Here is a 17,983-nt window from a genome sequence, read left to right on the forward strand (position 1 = left end):
CAACTTACTTTTCTTCCTTTACATCATGGTATTCCAAAATGTACTCAATAATTTCAGATTTGCCATCATCTTCTGGGGCCTTCCAGTATAAGGTAATTGAATCGTGCATAACCTCCAAGGGTTGAGGCGTGCCGGGTGCCGTGGGCTTACCTATAGGCGCAAATGAAACTTGGTTAATGTGAAATCTTTTATTTATTTGAGTAAGAGACTTACGCATAATGACCAAATGTAAACTGGCCTCTGCCTCACCCACAGGATTGACAAGCTTGACCGTGTATTCACCTTCATCATCATCAACAACCTTTTTGATGGTTAATGTGGCGGATTGCTCGTCTATGACTGGAATCGTGCGCTTCGACTTAGGTATTACAACATTGCGCGTTGTCCATTGGGCCTCTGGCGTTGGCACACCTGTGTACCGGACAGTGAAGGTGGCATCGTCGTTCTCCTTCACTTTCACTGTTTGCTCCTTCTCAGATGTTATTACGGGTGGCAGCTTAAGCTCTTCAACGCACAGCTTGCTGCTGCTAGTGACGTTTTCGGCAACACAACTGACCTCACCCACATCGTCGTCGGTGGCATCATGTATAACCAAGCGTCTGACAGTGCCCTCTACAAACACCTCATGCTTTTTGTTTGGTTTGATGGGCTTACCCTTCTTGTACCAGGTAACATCAACATCCGGTTGTGACAGCTCTACAGTAAACTCAGCATCTGTTGACTTTGTGGCAATGGTAACGTCTGGTAAGCGTAGGACAAACTCAACCAAAGGCTCTTCAACTGTCAATTTTGCCTTTGATGTTTGATCACCGACTTGAATGGAATATTCGGCCACATCGTCTGGTTTCGCTTTATTTATGCGTAGTGATTGCTTTTTGCCATCGATGATAAGCTGTACGCGCTCATTAAACTGCAACTCCTTGCCGTTCTTGAACCATTTGACAAGAGCGTCGCCCTTGCTTAGCTCTATTTCAAATGTGGCGTTCTCACCCTTAGTTACCGACGTATCGTCCAAAGGCTTCACAATCTCTGGTGGCAACTCAATGACAACCAGCTCCGCACTGCACACCTGGTCTTCCACCTTACACGTGTACTCACCCTCATCGTGAATGGTGGTGTCGCGTATGACCAAACGTCGTGATTTACCATCTTTGATAAATTCACAATTCTTTTTCTCTGGAGTGATTTTCTCACCATCCTTGTACCAGGTTACTTCAGCAGCTTCTGTTGTTAGCTCGACATCGAGTATAGCTGTATCCTTTTCAGTCACCTCGTAATCTTCTAGTACTTTAATAAAGTCCGGCTTGCGCTGCAGAACTTCTACGGTTGATTGAGTTTCCTGGTTCTTAACCTTGCATACATAGGTACCGGTATCGCGCAAGTTTGTATTTCTAATAACCAACTTATGAGTTTTTCCATCCTCAACAACAACGCGATGATCCATGCCGCTCAGTTCCTTGCCATTGAAGAACCATTTTGTGGTAACTACATGTGAGGTCTCACACTCCAGTGTTAGCGATTGTACTTCTTCAATGGTAATCGTCTTCTTCAATTTCTTTGTAAAGGTTACTTCATCGACTTCAACAATCACACGGGCGCCGTGCGAAGTCTTGCCAATAGGATTACTGGCAATGCATTTATAGTCACCAGAATCTGTCTCTGGATTAGCATTTTTAATTATTAACTCAATATTTTCACCATCATAAATTTGTTGGACACGGTCGCTTGGGTAGAGTGGATTGTTGTTGAAAAGCCACTGAACTTCTGGAACTGGATTGCCGGAAACCTTTGCTGGAAGACGTATCTCTCCCTTCTGTGGTACTGATTGCTCTTCGAATCGTTCAACAAACAATGGAGGCTCGGCATTTCCACTAGAGGGTTCTATATTTTAAGAAGTAAGCAAATATTAATTGAAACTCAATATTATATACACACGAAGTTAAAATTAAACACTAAACAAGAATCATACCTTCAATCGTAAGGTTGGCGGAGGTTTCTACACTGCCCAATGGGTTGACAGCCTTAACTGTGTACTCTCCCTTTTCACTACGCTTTGGTGTTATTAAGGTAAGGGTGTGCAAATCCTTGTCAGTCTTTGCATTCTTTATTGGCTTGCCGTCCTTGTACCATGTAACCTTAGGAGGTGGATTTCCAACAATTTGTGTTGAAAGTACCACACTCTCACCTTCACGAATAACCATATTACGTAACGGCTCTAGTATTTGTGGTGCTTCCTGTTGATTTGTTCGCACCTTCAATGTAATTGGCAGACGTGCTTCACCTTCCCGATTTGTCGCAATTACTTCATAGGTGCCTTCTTGTGACTTTTTCACCTTCGTTATATGAACCACACTGCAGTACATATGCATATCAGATTCGGTCACAATGCGCACATTCTTGATTTCCTCTTCATCTATGTCTTCACCATTGAATGTCCAGACAATATCGGGTTCGGGAACGGCCACCAGACGACACTCCAATATGACATTGGTGTTCTCATCGACATATTGTGCCTTTGGTTTTCGTGAGAAGGTCGGAGGTATACCCTCCAGTATATCAGCCAATGATGATTCTCGAGACATGCTCTTGCGAGACAATGCCGTCGCATCCGATCCGTGGTCGGATAGCGGACTCTCCACAATCAACTCGGTTGTAGTTGAGGTAAACCCAGCAGCATTCTTGGCGACGCATGTGAATTTTCCAGCATCTTCTGGGAATACTTCACGAATAATTAAAGTGGCGACATTATCTTCGTCATAGAACATTTGGAAGTCTTGCGAAGGCTTAATGATGGCTGTTTCACGGAACCAAGCAATTTGTGGACGTGGCACGCCTTCAACTTTGCATTCAAATTGTACTGTGTAACCATCAGGCGTGTGAATGGGCTGAAGTTTTTCAATGAATCGTGGTGCCAAAGGTTTCTCATCAGGTCCAGGTCCTTTACACGCACAAACACATCAAAACATAAAAAAAATTGTTATGAACATGACAGGACATATGTATGTACGAGTATGTAATGGGTTAGCAACAAAAAGTAATTAAATACAATAAACTTGATCTTACGTTCAAATACAGGCAGCTTGTCAATTTTCTCATGCAACTTCTTCTGAACGTATTGCGCGTATTCTGCTGGCTCCATTAGATATTGGGCTGGAACCCAACCTTCCTCTTCTGTTATGGTCTTTTTAACATACCACCACTCCGAGCTGTGACGTCCAACAACTTGTACTTTTTCACCTTCCACGAGGTTAATGGCCTCATCATTGTCGGCAATATAATTGCAGATAGAATACATAATATTATCGACATCAGATTCTGAAATACATTTCATTTCATTATTTATTAAACTCTGCGCAATTCGTATCTGTTATGATCTTCCATACCTTCAACATTCATTTCCCTTGTAATGTTAAGTGAAGCTCCATCTGTTGCAATAAAGGTGTAGGTTTCATTAATTCAAGAATTAAATTATAATTTTAAAGTAAATTGGTGGTTACTATGCTCTCGAAGGCAATGACACGTTACTTGTTAGCCACTAACACTGATGAGGGGCACTTTTACCTTATCTTTGTACTCTGTTATCATATAAGCGCAAGCATTTATTTGTATATTTGTCGATGTATATTATACTGAATAGATTTTGAAAACAAATACATACCTTCATTGAAGAGTTGTTGCACAACTTTACGTTTCTTCTTAAAGGTTAAAGAGTCTTCATCGTAGGTCACTGAGTCACGCTTGGGACGACGCAAGCCAATTAAGAACTGTTCCTCTTCCTCATCTTGTATGGAATATCTGGGCTTTGGTTGTTTTTTAGGCTTCAATTTGAAATCAACTTCATCAGGCGGCAATTCTTCAACCAAATACTCCTCAGGCTCCTCAACATCGTACATGGTATCTTCAATGCTACTGTCGTCCCGAATTTCTTCAATTATTGGGCCTTCACCATCATCATAATCCTGTATAATTTTTATCTTGGCCTCATCAGTAGCTTCAGAGTATGTCTTTTTGATTGGCTTCTTTATTTTAACCTTTCCTGACATCGACACCTCCTCCTCAGCATAAGAATCAAGAGCAATGTTGAACTCTTGATCTACATCCTCTTTAGTCTTTGTGGTCTTGGGACGGAACGTTACATTTTCAACATCAGAAAATTCAGGAATGTCAACCTTCTTCCGACGTTTGAGCTTCTTCACTGTATATTCTTGGTCATCTTCTTCAGTTACTTGTAATGGTTTTGCTTTTGGTCGCTTACTTATGACAAATTCTTCTATATCTTCGCCCTCCTCGTATTCTTCTTCTTGACGCTTTATGGAAAGTTCTGCTTCAGCTTCATCCAAAGTTGTTGGCCTTACTGGACGCTTTTTAATGATTGTCGCCCCCTCTTCTACGCCTTCGTTTATAGTGTGTGGTTTCTTTAATGAAAGACTAAATTCGGTTTCTTCTAAGTCTTCAACTGTTGGCTCAAATGGTTTCTTCGGTCTCCTGCGTATCACAACAGCTTCTTCCAATATTTCCTCTTCCTCAATTTCTACAGGTTTTTCTTCCACAACCGTTTGTTGTAATTTCAACTCGTCAGCTGCTTCTTCCACTGGTTTCTGTGGCTTCTTCTTTTTCTTTAGTTGTACAGTTTCATTCGAAGTCTCCTCGGTTACCTTTAATTCTTTAGGCAATTTGATGTCCACAGATTCCCCTTCTTCCTCCACAACTTTAGGTTTCTTTGGTTTCAATGAAACCTCAGCAACAACTTCTTCTTCATCTACAGATTCTGGTTTCTTTAACTTGAATGTAGCTGCATTATCAGGTTCCTCTATTAGTTCCACCGGTTTTTCAATCTCTTCGATTTCCTCGATAATTTGAACTTCTGGTTTTTCTGCTGGAACTTCTTCAGTCACCTTCACTTTTAGCTCTGCAGCTGCTTCTTCAATGGGTTTCTTCGACTTCTTCTTAATTTTAGTTGCCGCCGTAACTTCTTCAACTGGTTGTTTTGTCTGAACTTGGAATTCCACTTCCGGCTCATCAATCACTTTTTGTTCGGGAACTTTCTTTTTAGCCTTAAGCGTAACTTGTTCTTCTGGCAACTCTTCGATGGTTGGTTTTTCAGGTTCAGTTTCTTTTAGAGTAATCTTAAAGTCGGCTGGTTTCTCCTCTGGTATGGCCTCAACTTTAGTTTCTTTTACTTCTTCGATCTCTTCAACTTCCTCAATAATTTCCTTAACTTGTGGCACTTCTTCAACAATTGTAATCTTAAGGTCGGCCGCCTGCTCTTCTGTTGGCTTTTCGGTCTTAACAATGATGTCATGGGACTCTTCAACTTCATCCACAGGTTTTTGTACAGGAAGTGTTATCTCAGCTTCAGGCTCTTCAATTACTTGAGGCTTAACCTTCTTCTTACGTTGAATCTTAACTTCCTCTTCAGTAACTTCCTCGACGACTTCACGGGGTATTTCTTCAATTACTTTTACTTTGAGTTCTTCGAATTCTTGTACAATAGGCTTCTCCTCAACTGGTTGTATTTCAACTTGTTCTTCTTCGATTTTTTCAGGTTGTACCTCAGGCTGTGTTTCTTTAACACCAATTTTATAAGTCTTCTCTTCAATAACCGGTACATCTTCCTTAATCTCTGGTACAGTCTCCACAATTTCTTCTACAATTTCTTTAGGTTGTACCTCTGGCTGTGTTTCTTTAACCCCAATTTTATAAGTCTTCTCTTCAATCACCGGTACATCTTCCTTAAGCTCTGGTACAGTCTCTACAATTTCTTCTATAATTTCTTGAGGAGTTTCTTGAGGAATTTCTTCAACGACTTGTATATTTAGCTCCTCAGACTGAACATCGACAGTTTTCTTTTTCGGCTTCTTGGTCTTTATTTTGGCGGCTTCAGAAACTTCTTGTGTTGGCTGTTTTTCTTTGAGTACAAACTCAGCTTCTGGCTCTTCAGCAGTTATTTCAGTAGGCTTGGGTTTCTTCAATTTAAATTGGGCCTCGTCTGGGACGTCTTCTTCGGCTTCGGTTTCCGAAACACGCACTGTGTAATCTTTCGGTATTTCTTTTATTGGTTCTTCTTTGTGTTCTTCGATTTCAGGTTCCTTTTCTTCGACTACATCAACTGGAACAATAGGAGCTTCCGACTCAATTACTTTAATTTTAAGTTCTTTTGGTGTTTCCTTTATTTGTTCTTCTTGTTGTTCTTCAATTTCAGGCTTTGTTTCCTCAACTACTTCATCTTCCACTTCAGCCGCTTCTTCTGTTTTCTTTGGTTTTTTCGTCTTTTTCTTTTTAATTTCGGCTTCTACATGAGTTTCTTCAATTTCTTTTGGTTCAGTCATCGTAACCTTAACTTCAATTGACTCAGTTTCCTTGGGCTTAAGTTTAAATTCTACTTCTTCAGGTGATTCCTCAGGTTGTTCCTTTTCTACTTCACGTACTTTTTCGGCTTCGGATTCGGTAAGGATAACTTCATAAGAATCGAATTGAGGAACTATATCTTCTACAGGTTCTTCTTTAGTAACCTCAGCAGTCTCTTCGATGACTTCAATAGGTTGTTCCTTTTCTGCTTCAGTCTCTGTAATGTTTATTTCGTAAGCTTTGTGATCCACAATTTTTTCTTCTGGTTTTGGTTCCACCTTCTCCTCTACTTCTTCACGTGGCTGCACTTTTTCTTCTTCCACAACAATTTGTTTTACCTTATCTTTCGAGGGTTTCTTCTTTGTTTTCTCTTTTACGACAATTTCTTCACCAACAACTTCACTTATCTGTGGCTCAGTTAGCTTCAATTCTACCTCGTATTGTTCAGGTTCTTTTTCTTCTGGCTTTTCGCTAGGTAACACAATTTCTGCATTGACTTCCTCTGGTTCATCTTGTTCCTCTCTCGGTTGTTTTAGAGTAACTTCATATTCTTCCTGTGGCTCTGGCTCTGGTTTTGGTTTTTTCTTTCGGGTAACCACTTTTTCTTCTACAACCTCCGCAGTTGTTACTTCCCTTTCATCAAAATCAATGACTTTGACTTGATGCTCTTTAGGTGCCTCTTCGGGCTCTATAACTGTTGTAGTAATCTTGTACTCAACGGGAATATCTTCGGGAGTTTGTTCAGGCTGTGGCACTTCCTCAACGACTTCTACTTGCGACACAGGGAGTTCTTTTGGTTTCTTTTGCTTCACTTTAACTTCTTTAGGTTTTTCTTCAAGCGGCTTTTCTTGTATAACCTGCTCTTCGCTGATAGAAACTTCAAATTCCTTGCTTGGTTGCTCTTCGGGAGTCTCTTCTTCTTCTTTCGGTTGCTTCTTCTTAGCCTTTGTTTTCTTTGGTTTTTGTATATCGTCTTCAGGCTTTGTGACTTGTTCTTTCGGCTGAGAGTCCTCTGTCTCTGGTTGGGCTGCTGTATCTTCAGATATTATTTCCGGCTCAGGTTTTTGGAACGGTTTCAATTTAACCTCAGAGTCAGTTTCTTCTGGAGCTTCACTTTCAGGTATACGGAACTTAACTTCTTTCTCAGGTACATCCTCTTGTTCTTTAGGAACTCCGGGCACAATCTCTGATATTATTGTGTCCTGATCAGGCTTGGATTTCTCTTTTGGCTTATATTTGGTTTTAGTAGTCTTCTTTGGTTTTTCCGGTTTTGTTGGGTGTTCTAACGGCTCAAGCTCTTCTTGTGGATATTCTGGATGCTCGAAATCAGTTGGTTCAAATGGTTCCACGTCTATCTCTTGTGTTTTCGGCTCTTTGGGCTTTTCTTCGATAACAACAACTTCTTTTGGCTTTAGTGATTTATCAACATCTTCTTCAGATGATTTGGGCTTTTCAGGTATCTTTTTAAGTGTCACATTTTCAGGTTCCTCTTCTTCTTTTGGCTTTTTCTTACCTTTTCCAAGCTTTATTTTGGCTTCTTCAGGCTTATCTTCTGGTTTTGGCTTCTTTTCGGGCTTTTGGTATGGTGTTTTTTCCTCAGGCTCCTCTTCGCTGCTTATATACTTCTCATACTTTTCAAGCTCCACTTTCTCCAAGTCATCTTTAATTTTCTTCAATTTCTTTACCTTGCGCGGCTTGAACTTAAGAATTTCCTCCGCTTCCTCTATATTACGGGAGAGTTCACCATTTTCTTTAACAGCACCTATATGAGTAACTTTAGGTACTAAAAGTTCTGGAGGATATTCAACCATAACCATGCGAGCCTTCAGCTTAAACTTGGGTAGCTGTCCACTTTGTTCTTCAACCGGTTTTTCCTTACGTTTCGATGGTTTTAGTTTAACCACCTGAGGTGCTTCCGCAGCCTCAACAATTGTCACTTTAGTTGGTTTTTGATCTTTTCGTACAATTTTTATTGGCTCAAGGTTTTCAAACTCGGGCTTGACCTTTTTGGGTATTTCAAAATCAAGTTTCTCATATTTTTCTAACTCGGTTTTTTCAATTTCTTGTGCCAATAATTTTTGTATAATTTCATCATGCTCATCAGTCTTCTTTTTCACTATTTTCTTCTTCTTTTTCGGCTTTGTTGTATCCTCTACAATCTGGTCAGGTGCTATCTCATCTTCTTCTTCAATTTCTTCCACAATGGGCTGCGACTCTTGGATTTCGGGCTCTACGTCGATCACCTTCACTTCTAAAATTTTGTCTGGCTGCTCTTCTTCTTCAATGGGGTGTTCTTCAATTACGCTTATATGATAATCCTTGTGAACCTCTGGTACTTCACCTGTTAGAAAAATATATAATTCAGCAGGAAAAATACACGGAAAATCATATCCTATGGCTCTGTGCGTTGCTTTCGCAGAAGAAGCAATTGTACAACTTGGTAGAAGACATACATAGTTTAAAGCTAAATATTTACAGCAGCTCAGAATTTTTTTTTTCTTTTTTTTTTTTTTTTTTTAGAACCTAAAAGTCTAAATTAGGGAACAAATTATATTCATATTATTGTATCAGGTTAGAATTAAATATATTGTTTAGAAATTTTGTAACATTTATGTTTCGAAATTATGTAGGAATTATATTAGTGAACAATTATGTGTTAATAAAACAGCATGCATAAGAGTTGTGTTATATATAAGTGGTATTTGTTTTAGAAATAGTTTTAGGGCTGGATGGAAAAGAAATTAAACTGCAGAAGTACTCAAAGTTGTGAGCACTGAACATTGGGCAAAGAGGTAAAGAGGTAAAGGCGCAATAATTGGAAGACAACGTTGGTTTCAGAAGGGACGAACACAGGCGAAAGATACAGACAAGGTGCAGGCACAGCGTGTGCGGCGGTATATTTAGGCTCCATTTGTTCTCATCTATAAACTTACTTGTTTCAACTGTGTCTGGTTTTGTTTTCTTATGTTTAACTGTTTTTTGAACTGTTTCTCTAGTGTCATCTTGAGTAGGTTTATCATCTTGTGCGCTTGGTGTAATATGTGCAGTGGTTGTGTCCTCGACTTGTGCAATTGGTGTAGATTCGATAGTATCAGTAATGTCCGTCTCAGTCACTGTTGGTTCGTCTTGTGGTTGTTCGTCCGGTTTTTCTACCTTTTCTTTTATTTTCTTTATTTTCTTTGGCTTGGTTGAGTCAATACTTGTTGATTCCGGTGTGTCCTTTGGAAGTTCTTCTGGTAAAATTTCAGGGGCTTCTTCCTTTGGTTTTTGAGGAATATCGACTTTCTCGTACTTTTCAAGCTCAACCTTTGGTATTTCTTCCTCTATTAGTTTTTTGACATATTCATCCAAATCTTCCTTTTTAACCTTCTTTGTTGATTTCTTTGGCTTAACAGGTTTTGGTTTAGTGTCTTCAGCTTCTTTGGGCTGAGTTTCAATTGTTGAGATAGGTGTGGTTATTGGCTCTTCACTTAATATAACTGTCACTGTATCTTTATCGTCGCTTTCAATCATTGTTATTTCAAAAGTAGTTTCTTCCTTAGGTCCCTTCTTTTTCATAACTCGCTTAGTAGTTTTTTCTTTAACTGGCTTACCTTCTTCAGATATTGTTTCTTGAATTATAACTTCCTCTGGTTTTACTTCTACAACTTCTACTTCTCCAATGGGTACTTCTGGTTGCGTATACTCTTCTACTACTTGTATTTTTGCTTCTGGTTCTTCTTGTTGAACATCTTCTTTTGGCGATTCTTGTTCCTTTGGAGCCTTTTTCTTTTTCGGTTTTTCCAGAGGTGTTTCCTCTGAAATGTCAATTACTTTAGATGTAGGCTTATCCTTAGGCGTTGGCTCGAACTCAATTTTCTCATATTTTTCAAGTTCCGTTTTAGGGGTTTCCAAATCGATCAGTTTTTGAATATAGTCATGAATATCATCCTTTTTAACTTTTTTAACTTTCTTTTTAGGTTCTTTTGGTTTTTCATCGGGCTGTGTGGGTTCAGGTTCATACTCGACAATTGTGATTTCGGCATCAGGCTGGTCATCCTTTACTACTTCAATTATTTCAATAATGTTTTCAGATGAACCCTGGGGACGTTTTATTTTACGTTTTGTTGTTATTTGTTTATGGACTTCTCCCGTGTCATCTCTACTTTCTTCCACTTTAGTTTCACTTTCAATAACCTGAATCTCAAAAGGCTTTGGCTCTTCAGGTTGCACGACAGTTTCTTCTACAGAAACTTCGTATGTGGGCTCAGTTATTTGATCTGGTTTTTGTTTGACTTTCTTTGGAGATTTTTTCACTTCTACTTTAGGTTTAGGCTCTTCTTGGTTAAGATCAACTGTGAACTCTTCAGTGTCGGGCTGATATACATCACTTTCAGTTTGTTTTACTTCCATATCTTCACTAGGAATATTTTCCTGAGGTTCATTTTCGGATATCTTAACTTTTTCCTTTTCTGGTTTTTTCTTTTCTTTCGGTTTTTTAACTTTCTCAACAATTTCAATTTTATGCTCTTCATCTTCCACTAATGGTGTTTCAGTTTCGATGGTTATGGCGTCTTCTTCGATTGGTACATTTTCTGTTTCACTTTCGGTTACAATTGCCTGATAATCTTCTGGAGTCTGATCAGCTGAAGCCTCTTCTTCGGTCTTTTTTAATGTCTTTGGTTTTCTCTTGTTTTGTCTTTTTGGTGATTTATCCACGATAGCGACGTCATGCTGTTCTTGAACATCTGCAGTAGGCTCTTCAATAACTTCTTTTATAAAGCTTTCCACTTCATTCTTTTTGATCTTTTTGGTTCGTTTTTGTTTTATTGGCACTTGTTCTTCATTGGTTTCTTCAGTTGGAGTAGTAGTTACTATAGTGACTTCAGACTCATTTGAATCCTTATCAATTACTTCAGTAATCTCATGAATGATTTCTTCGGGACCCTTTTTCTGCTTAATTTTCTTAGTTTTTATTACTTTTTCTTTAATGATGCCTTCATCATCCGGAAGTTGCTTCGTTTCAATTGTTTCTTCTACCACACTTATTACAAATTGCTCATCTGGTTTTGGAGAGGGCAAGAAGTCCTTTACTGTAACAACTAAAGGTTTTTCTGAATCTACCACACTATCAATAGGTTGAGTTTCCTCTTCCGGCTTTTCTATAATTTCTTCTTCTGGAGTACTATCTGGTTGATCTTCAGAAATGCGAACTTTCTTTACTGGTTTCTTCTTTTTAATTTTTATTGGTTCGTCCAAGTCGATTTTTTCGTATTTTTCAAGCTCTGTTTTTGGTATATCCTGTTCAATTAGTTTCTGAATATAATCGTGAAGGTCATCTTTTGGTACCTTTTTAGTTTTCTTTACTTTCTTTGGTTTTGAAATCTCTGGAACTTCTTCATCTACTTTGGGTGCTTCCTCAGTGGTCACAACAATTTCATATTCTGGCGAGTCACCAGTTTTAGTTTCAATAATTTCTATGATTTCCTCTTTAGGTCCAATTTGCTTTTTGATTTTACGCTTAGTTACTGTTTGTTTTACCTTTTCACCCTTCTCGTCTATTATGTCTTTTTCTTCTTCTTTTGTTTCAATCTCTTCTATTTTGAATTCAAGATCATCAGTAGGGCTAACTTCCTCTATATCTACAACTGCTTCAATGTCTGTCTCTTCTGTTGGAATTTCTTCTAAAGATGACACCTTTATCAAAAATTCCTCACTTTCATCTTCCGTAGGTTTCTGCAATACTTTGGATTTAGGCAATTTTTTTGATTTGGGTGACTTTTGTGGTTTTTCAGTGTCCTCTCTAATATCAACAGTAAATTGTTCACTTTCTTTCGGCTCGCCTGAAAGTGTTTCCGTTTCTTTAATAGGTTCGACTACGTCTTCGCTTTCCGGCTCTTGATATTCGTTGTCCTCATGTACTACCACTTTGTGTTTTTTAGGCTTAGATGGCTTTTTGATTTCTTCTTCCTTAACATTAGAGCTTTCTTCAACGACGTCAACATCAGCATGTTCAACAAATTCTTCAATTACGTTCATTACATACTGTTCTATGTCGTCCTTCTTAATTTCTTTTGGTTTTTTAATCCTTTTTATTTTTTTCTCTGGCGAAGATTGTTCAGATGTTTCTGGTTGATAGTCTGTTATTTCAACAACTGTAATTTCTGCAATTGGCTGGTCCTCGGATGTTGTTTCCGTTATCTCAAATATATTTGTTTGAGGTCCTTTTTTATGCATGACTTTACGTTTCTTTACAGTTTTTTCAATAGTGCCTTCTTGGGTGGGTTCTTGAATAGTTTCGATAATCTCTGATATTGCATGCAAGGTTGAAGGTAGTTCCTCCAATTTTTTCTCTTTTTTCGGTTTCTTTCTCTTGATGGGCTGTTCCTCAGAAGAAGGTTCAACTAAATCAGTAGTTTCTACAACTTCATCAGTGATGTTTACCAAATATTTGTTATGTTCCTCTGGCTGAAGAGGCATTATTTCTTCCGACAAAACGTGTTCTTCTTCTTTATCAGATGTTTCAGGCTCTATTTCTTCAACATCAAACTCATGTATGGTAACAGGAAGGTCATCCACTATTTCAACAGTTTTCTTGTGATGTGTTTTAACTTTTTTCTTTGGCTGCTTTGGTTTACCTTCGAAGAGGGTTGGTTCATATTGCTCGAGATCAGCTTTTGTTATTTCTTGCTCAATTAGTTCTTGTATGTATTTGTCCAGATCATCCTTAACGGGTTTCTTCTTTTTCACCTTTTGCACAACTTTAATTGGTTGTTCGATGTCGTCCTTTTTATCTTCTTCAGACGGCAATTCGATTGTTGTGAATTCTATATCTGCTTCGGGTTCGTTTTCTTTATATGTTTCAGTTATTTGAATTATATATTCTCTGGGACCTTCCTTCTTCCTCAATTTCTTTGTAGTTTTAACTTGTTTAACTTCTTCGCCAAGATCATTAACTGCATCCTCAATAATTGTTTCAGGTGCAAGCTCCTCTATGCGAATTTTTTCTTTCTTTTGCTTTTTGCTAGTTTTCGCTGGCTTTTTGTCTTTCGGTTTTCTTTCAACAGAATCTTCAATCAGATCTGTGACAAAGTCGTCGATCACCTCTGCATCTTCCTTCAATGGTTCTTCTAACCTATCAGTTACGTCTTCAAACGTAGTAGGCTCATTAAATTCTTCAATTATGTTAAATATATAATTCTTTACATCTTCAGATTTTAACTTCGTTGGCTTCCTTATTGGTTTTTTCTTTTTGACAAGTTCTGGGACTTCTATTTCAGGTTCTTCCGAAACTTCTCTTATTGTAACTTCGCTAAAAGGTTCATCGGATGTTAACTCAGTTATCTCAGTTACTTCAAATACTTGTTCCTTTGGTCCTTGCTTACGAGCAATCTTTCGTTTTTTCACTTGAACCTGCTTTGGTATACCATTTTCCTCAATCTGTTCAGTGATTTCTACAACTTCTCCAATGTCTTCAATAGTGACTGGTATTTCCGTTTTATCTACCTTCGGTTTTTTGCGTTCTTTCGTTTTCGGCTTAGGTTTTTCCTCAGAATTAATAACATCAGTAGGCAATGGTTCATACTCTTCTTCTTCTGGCTCGAACTCTTGTACTCTGAATTCATATACGGTGGTTGGAACCCCATCAACAAGCTCAGTAGTTTTCTTTTGGTGTTTTTTGTATCTTTTCGGTTTGTCAGTAACGGAACTGGAATCTAATGTAGTTGGTTCCTTTTCAGCAGGCGTTATCTGTAGAAGGTCCTGTTCTATCAACTCATGAACATAGTTGTCGAAGTTTTCAGTCTTCGGCTTTTTCTTTTTCACAACTTTTGGCTTAAAATCTTCAAGAGGTTTTTGATTTTCCGGAGAAACTTCTGTAGTGATAACTACAACTTCTGAATCCGGTTTATTTTCCTCATATGTCTCGATAACCTCGATCATGTACTCCTTGTTTCCATCTTTTTTCTTAATTCTTCTCTTAGACGTAACACGTTCCACTTCCTCTCCTATTTCGTTAGTTACTTTTTCTGATATAGTTTCTGGTGCTAGTTCTTCAATGCGAATTGTATATTCTGAAACGGGAGTAGAAATAGTGTCATCCTTCCGCTTTTTACTGGACTTCTGTTTCTTTTTAGGAATCTCATCGGTGGTTTTAAAGGTAAAATCTTCAGCAACTGGTGATTCCAATTCTACTTCTTTTTCTTCTAAAGGTTCCGTTTTATTTAAATTTTCATCCGTCTCTATTGGCTGATGCTCAACAACTTTAATTTTCTTCTGTTTAATAGGTTTCTTCTTTTTATCTTCTGTCAAGGTGGGTATAGTCTCCACAACGTTTTCATCTTGTACAGTTATGTCAGAAATATCGTCAATAACTGTAGTTCTGAATGATAAGATTTCGTCATCTTTTGAAACGTATTCAACAGGAACTGGAGATAAACTTTCGATTAATTGAGAATCATACTCAATAGGCGTTTCTTCAACAATGCTTATAATGTAGTCCTTGAGTTTGTCCTTTTTCACTTTCTTTACTATTTTCTTCACTTTATCGGCTTTTACAATATTTTCTGGTTCAGTTGTATCTTCTATTAGGTCCGTTGTTATAATTGTTACCTCTGCTTCCTCCTCCATGTTAGGCTTTTGAGTTTCTACTATTTGAATTTCATACTGCTTGGATCCTCTTTTTGCTTTTAGCTTACGTTGTTTCTTTAATGTTTTTTCTATAGTCAAAATGTCTTCGACTAGCTCAGGAGATTTTTCAGTAACATCATCCACGACAAGTAAAGGTAATATTTCACTTACATCCGCAATTATTTCATCCAATTCGGGTGTGATTTGTTCATCTTCCTTGGGTTGTACTTTGTTCACAACCGGTTCTTCTTCAGTTGTTTTAACTAAAAACTCATCGGGTTCCGGTATGTTCTCCGTTTCAGTTACTTCGTCCTCTTTAGTAATTGGTTTTAATTTGGGCTTTTTAACCTTGGGTTTCTTTTCTGGCTCATGTTCTGTGATTCCAACTTCTAAAGATTCGCCTTCATCGACAGAAGATTTTTTAGGTTTTGTTTGTTTCTTCTTTGGTTTTTTTGGCTTACCATCAACGTCTATTTTTTCGTATTTTTCTAATTCTGTTTTTGTTATCTCTGCATTTATAAGCTTTTGTATATAGTCGTCTAATTCATCCTTTTTCATTTTTTTAGATTTCCTCTTGGGTTTCTCAGGAGCATTTGGTAAGTTTTCTTTTTCTAATGTTTCACTAGACACAATCGTTACTTCATACAATGGCTCCTCGCCCTCAGAAGGAACTGTTTCAATAACCTCCAGGACTTCTTCAGCATGGCCCTTCTTATGTAGTATTTTACGCTTTTTGACTATCTGAGCTACAGAATCACCTTCATCATTGGTTTTCTCCAAATGTACTATCTCTGGCTCCAGCTCAGTTAATTTAACTTCATAGAAATCTTCAATACTTGTTTCATAGAATTTCTCATTCGGTTGCTCCCGCATATCAGCAATAAATTCGTCCAATTCATGTTTTTTAAGTATTTTAACTTTCTTTTTCTTCTTCAAAATATTACTTGGTTTATTATTTTCAGGAATTTCAGAGCTACTTATTGTTACCTCGTAGACTTTGTTTTCGTCGTCATCTCCCGAAACTTCTAAGATATCAATTGTATTCTCTTCCACTGGAGTTTTAAGTTTGAGTTTTCTCTTCTTTTTCACTTCTTTTTTAGGAACGCCACTTTCATCAGGTTTTTCTTCATAAATAATTTCAGGTTCAAGTTCAACTAACTCAAATTTATGGAACGGTTTTAATTTTAATTTATCATCTTCTTCATCAGGAAGATCTCCTTGTTTCTTTTTCAAATTAATGGTATCCTCTGGTAAATCATCTGACTCTGCGGGCTTTCCTGGTACTATATCATATTCATTAGTATCTGGTGAAGGAGCTAATTTTTTCTTTCTTTTGTATCGTGGCTTGTCAGAAGGTAAATTCTCTTCAGGTACTTCCCCCACACTAAAATCATCTAGCTCTTCCGGTTTGGTTTCTACATCATCGAGTTCAAATGATTCAAAGGAAATATTTGAATCAACTACTTTTGGTTTTTTAATTTTCTTTTTCTTAACACTTTTTTCTGATTTTGGTTCTATTGCTTGATCATCTACACCTTCATCTTCGCTACTGAATGTAACAGGCTTCAACTGTACCTCTTCAACTACATCAACACTTTCAGGAACTTTACCCTTGCCAATTTTTAATTTTTTGATCTCTGTGGTAGTTTCCTTTGGCTTTTTCTCAGCCCGTTTATATTTAGTCGTCGGTTTTTCCTCATCCTGTAATAAGATTTTTTCATCGTCAAACGGTTCTAGGTCCGGTGATTCCAAATCGCCTTTCTCTTTCTTAATGTGCTTAAATTTCCTTGGTTTCTTTTTCAATACCTCTTCAGCTTCTTCTATGTTGCGTGAAAGCTCTCCATTACCTTGATGTGTTGTTATCTCAGTAACTGTATATGGGAAGCAATACGGTGCAAATGGTATGAAATTGATCCAACTCTTTAGTTTTTTATTTTTAAAAGCAGCTTCTTCTTTTTTCTTTATATCCTCTTTCGGTCGCTGCTTAGGCGTTTTCAATTTCAAAATTTGCGGATGCTCTACAACAGACGTAATTTCCACCATCTTTGGTTTCTTGGCTTCCATTTTTTCAATTTTCATTGGAGTTAGCTTGATTGGTTTTATAGAGGAATCGCGGCGGGCTTTTTGTGGCATGGGCATGTCTGACCGCTTGTAGTCTTGTAAAACCGTCTTTGGAATTTCTTGGTGTATTAAAAATTGAATATATTCATCCAATTCATCGTGCTTTGACTTAATGACTTTCTTTTTCTTAGGCTTTTCTTTTTTCTCCGTTGGTTTCTTTTCAACTGTACTGCTCTCCTCAACGTCGTCTATGTCTAATGTCTCGACCAATTCTTTTTTATCAGCTTTTTTAGGCTGACGTGTTTTTATACTCTTGTCTATTGGTGCTTCTAAAACGTCGCTTTCTTCTATTTCTAATTCAATTACCGTATCGTCGATCTGTTCAGATGGAGTCTTTTTACGTTTGTGTTTTTTGTCTTTAACCGATGTCTGTATTTTGTCCGCGCTCACATCATCAGGTTCAATGATTGTGTACTCTTTGTTGTATTGGTCTGTTTAAGAAAAAATTATGTGTTTTTGTGTTAGCACTAAACTAATTTGTTATGATTATATTTGCATTTTATATAATGCTTTAAAACACATATACTTTGCGTAAAGCTATGTGCTTATATTGGTTGCAAATTTAATAAGATATTTTGTCAATATCTCTTTTTACGGTGTACGTATTGGCTCTTTTTGAGCTTCAAAAAACGTACATATACATACATACATACATATATGTGTGTGTGTGTGTCAGAAAACATAGTTAGTAATTATTAAAAAATTGTATATTTATGGATACAAAGAATGTATATGGGTGTAATCATATGATTCTGTTAGTTAACTTTAAACTACTCTGATATACTATAGTCTGTTGAACATTTTGATTTCAGTTTAAGTTACTATAAATGAAAAGGCAATTTTGTGTAACTTTTTAAATATTTAAATTAATTTACGGTTGCTCTGTCTGCACGGTTCTATATCACTT

The 17,983-nt window shown here is 37.5% G+C and overlaps 1 protein-coding gene across 1 annotated transcript in view; it reads right to left on the reverse strand.

The window, feature by feature from the left end:
- The window catches only part of LOC115622449 (titin), a 78,845-nt gene that overhangs the window by 3,548 nt on the left and 57,314 nt on the right, over positions 1 to 17,983 (reverse strand). Inside the window, exons 25-31 of the mRNA XM_030516391.1 lie at positions 9,282 to 17,507; positions 3,659 to 8,689; positions 3,384 to 3,425; positions 3,064 to 3,315; positions 1,970 to 2,938; positions 214 to 1,881; positions 9 to 150 (exon numbers count right to left, since the gene is read on the reverse strand). Of these exons, the coding sequence (XP_030372251.1) occupies positions 9 to 150; positions 214 to 1,881; positions 1,970 to 2,938; positions 3,064 to 3,315; positions 3,384 to 3,425; positions 3,659 to 8,689; positions 9,282 to 17,507 (16,330 nt within the window). The remainder of the gene's footprint in view (positions 1 to 8; positions 151 to 213; positions 1,882 to 1,969; positions 2,939 to 3,063; positions 3,316 to 3,383; positions 3,426 to 3,658; positions 8,690 to 9,281; positions 17,508 to 17,983) is intronic.

This window comes from Scaptodrosophila lebanonensis, unplaced genomic scaffold (assembly GCF_003285725.1).
Source record: "Scaptodrosophila lebanonensis strain 11010-0011.00,11010-0021.00 unplaced genomic scaffold, SlebRS2 tig00000043-arrow-pilon, whole genome shotgun sequence".
In the NCBI taxonomy this organism is placed as follows: domain Eukaryota; kingdom Metazoa; phylum Arthropoda; class Insecta; order Diptera; family Drosophilidae; genus Scaptodrosophila; species Scaptodrosophila lebanonensis.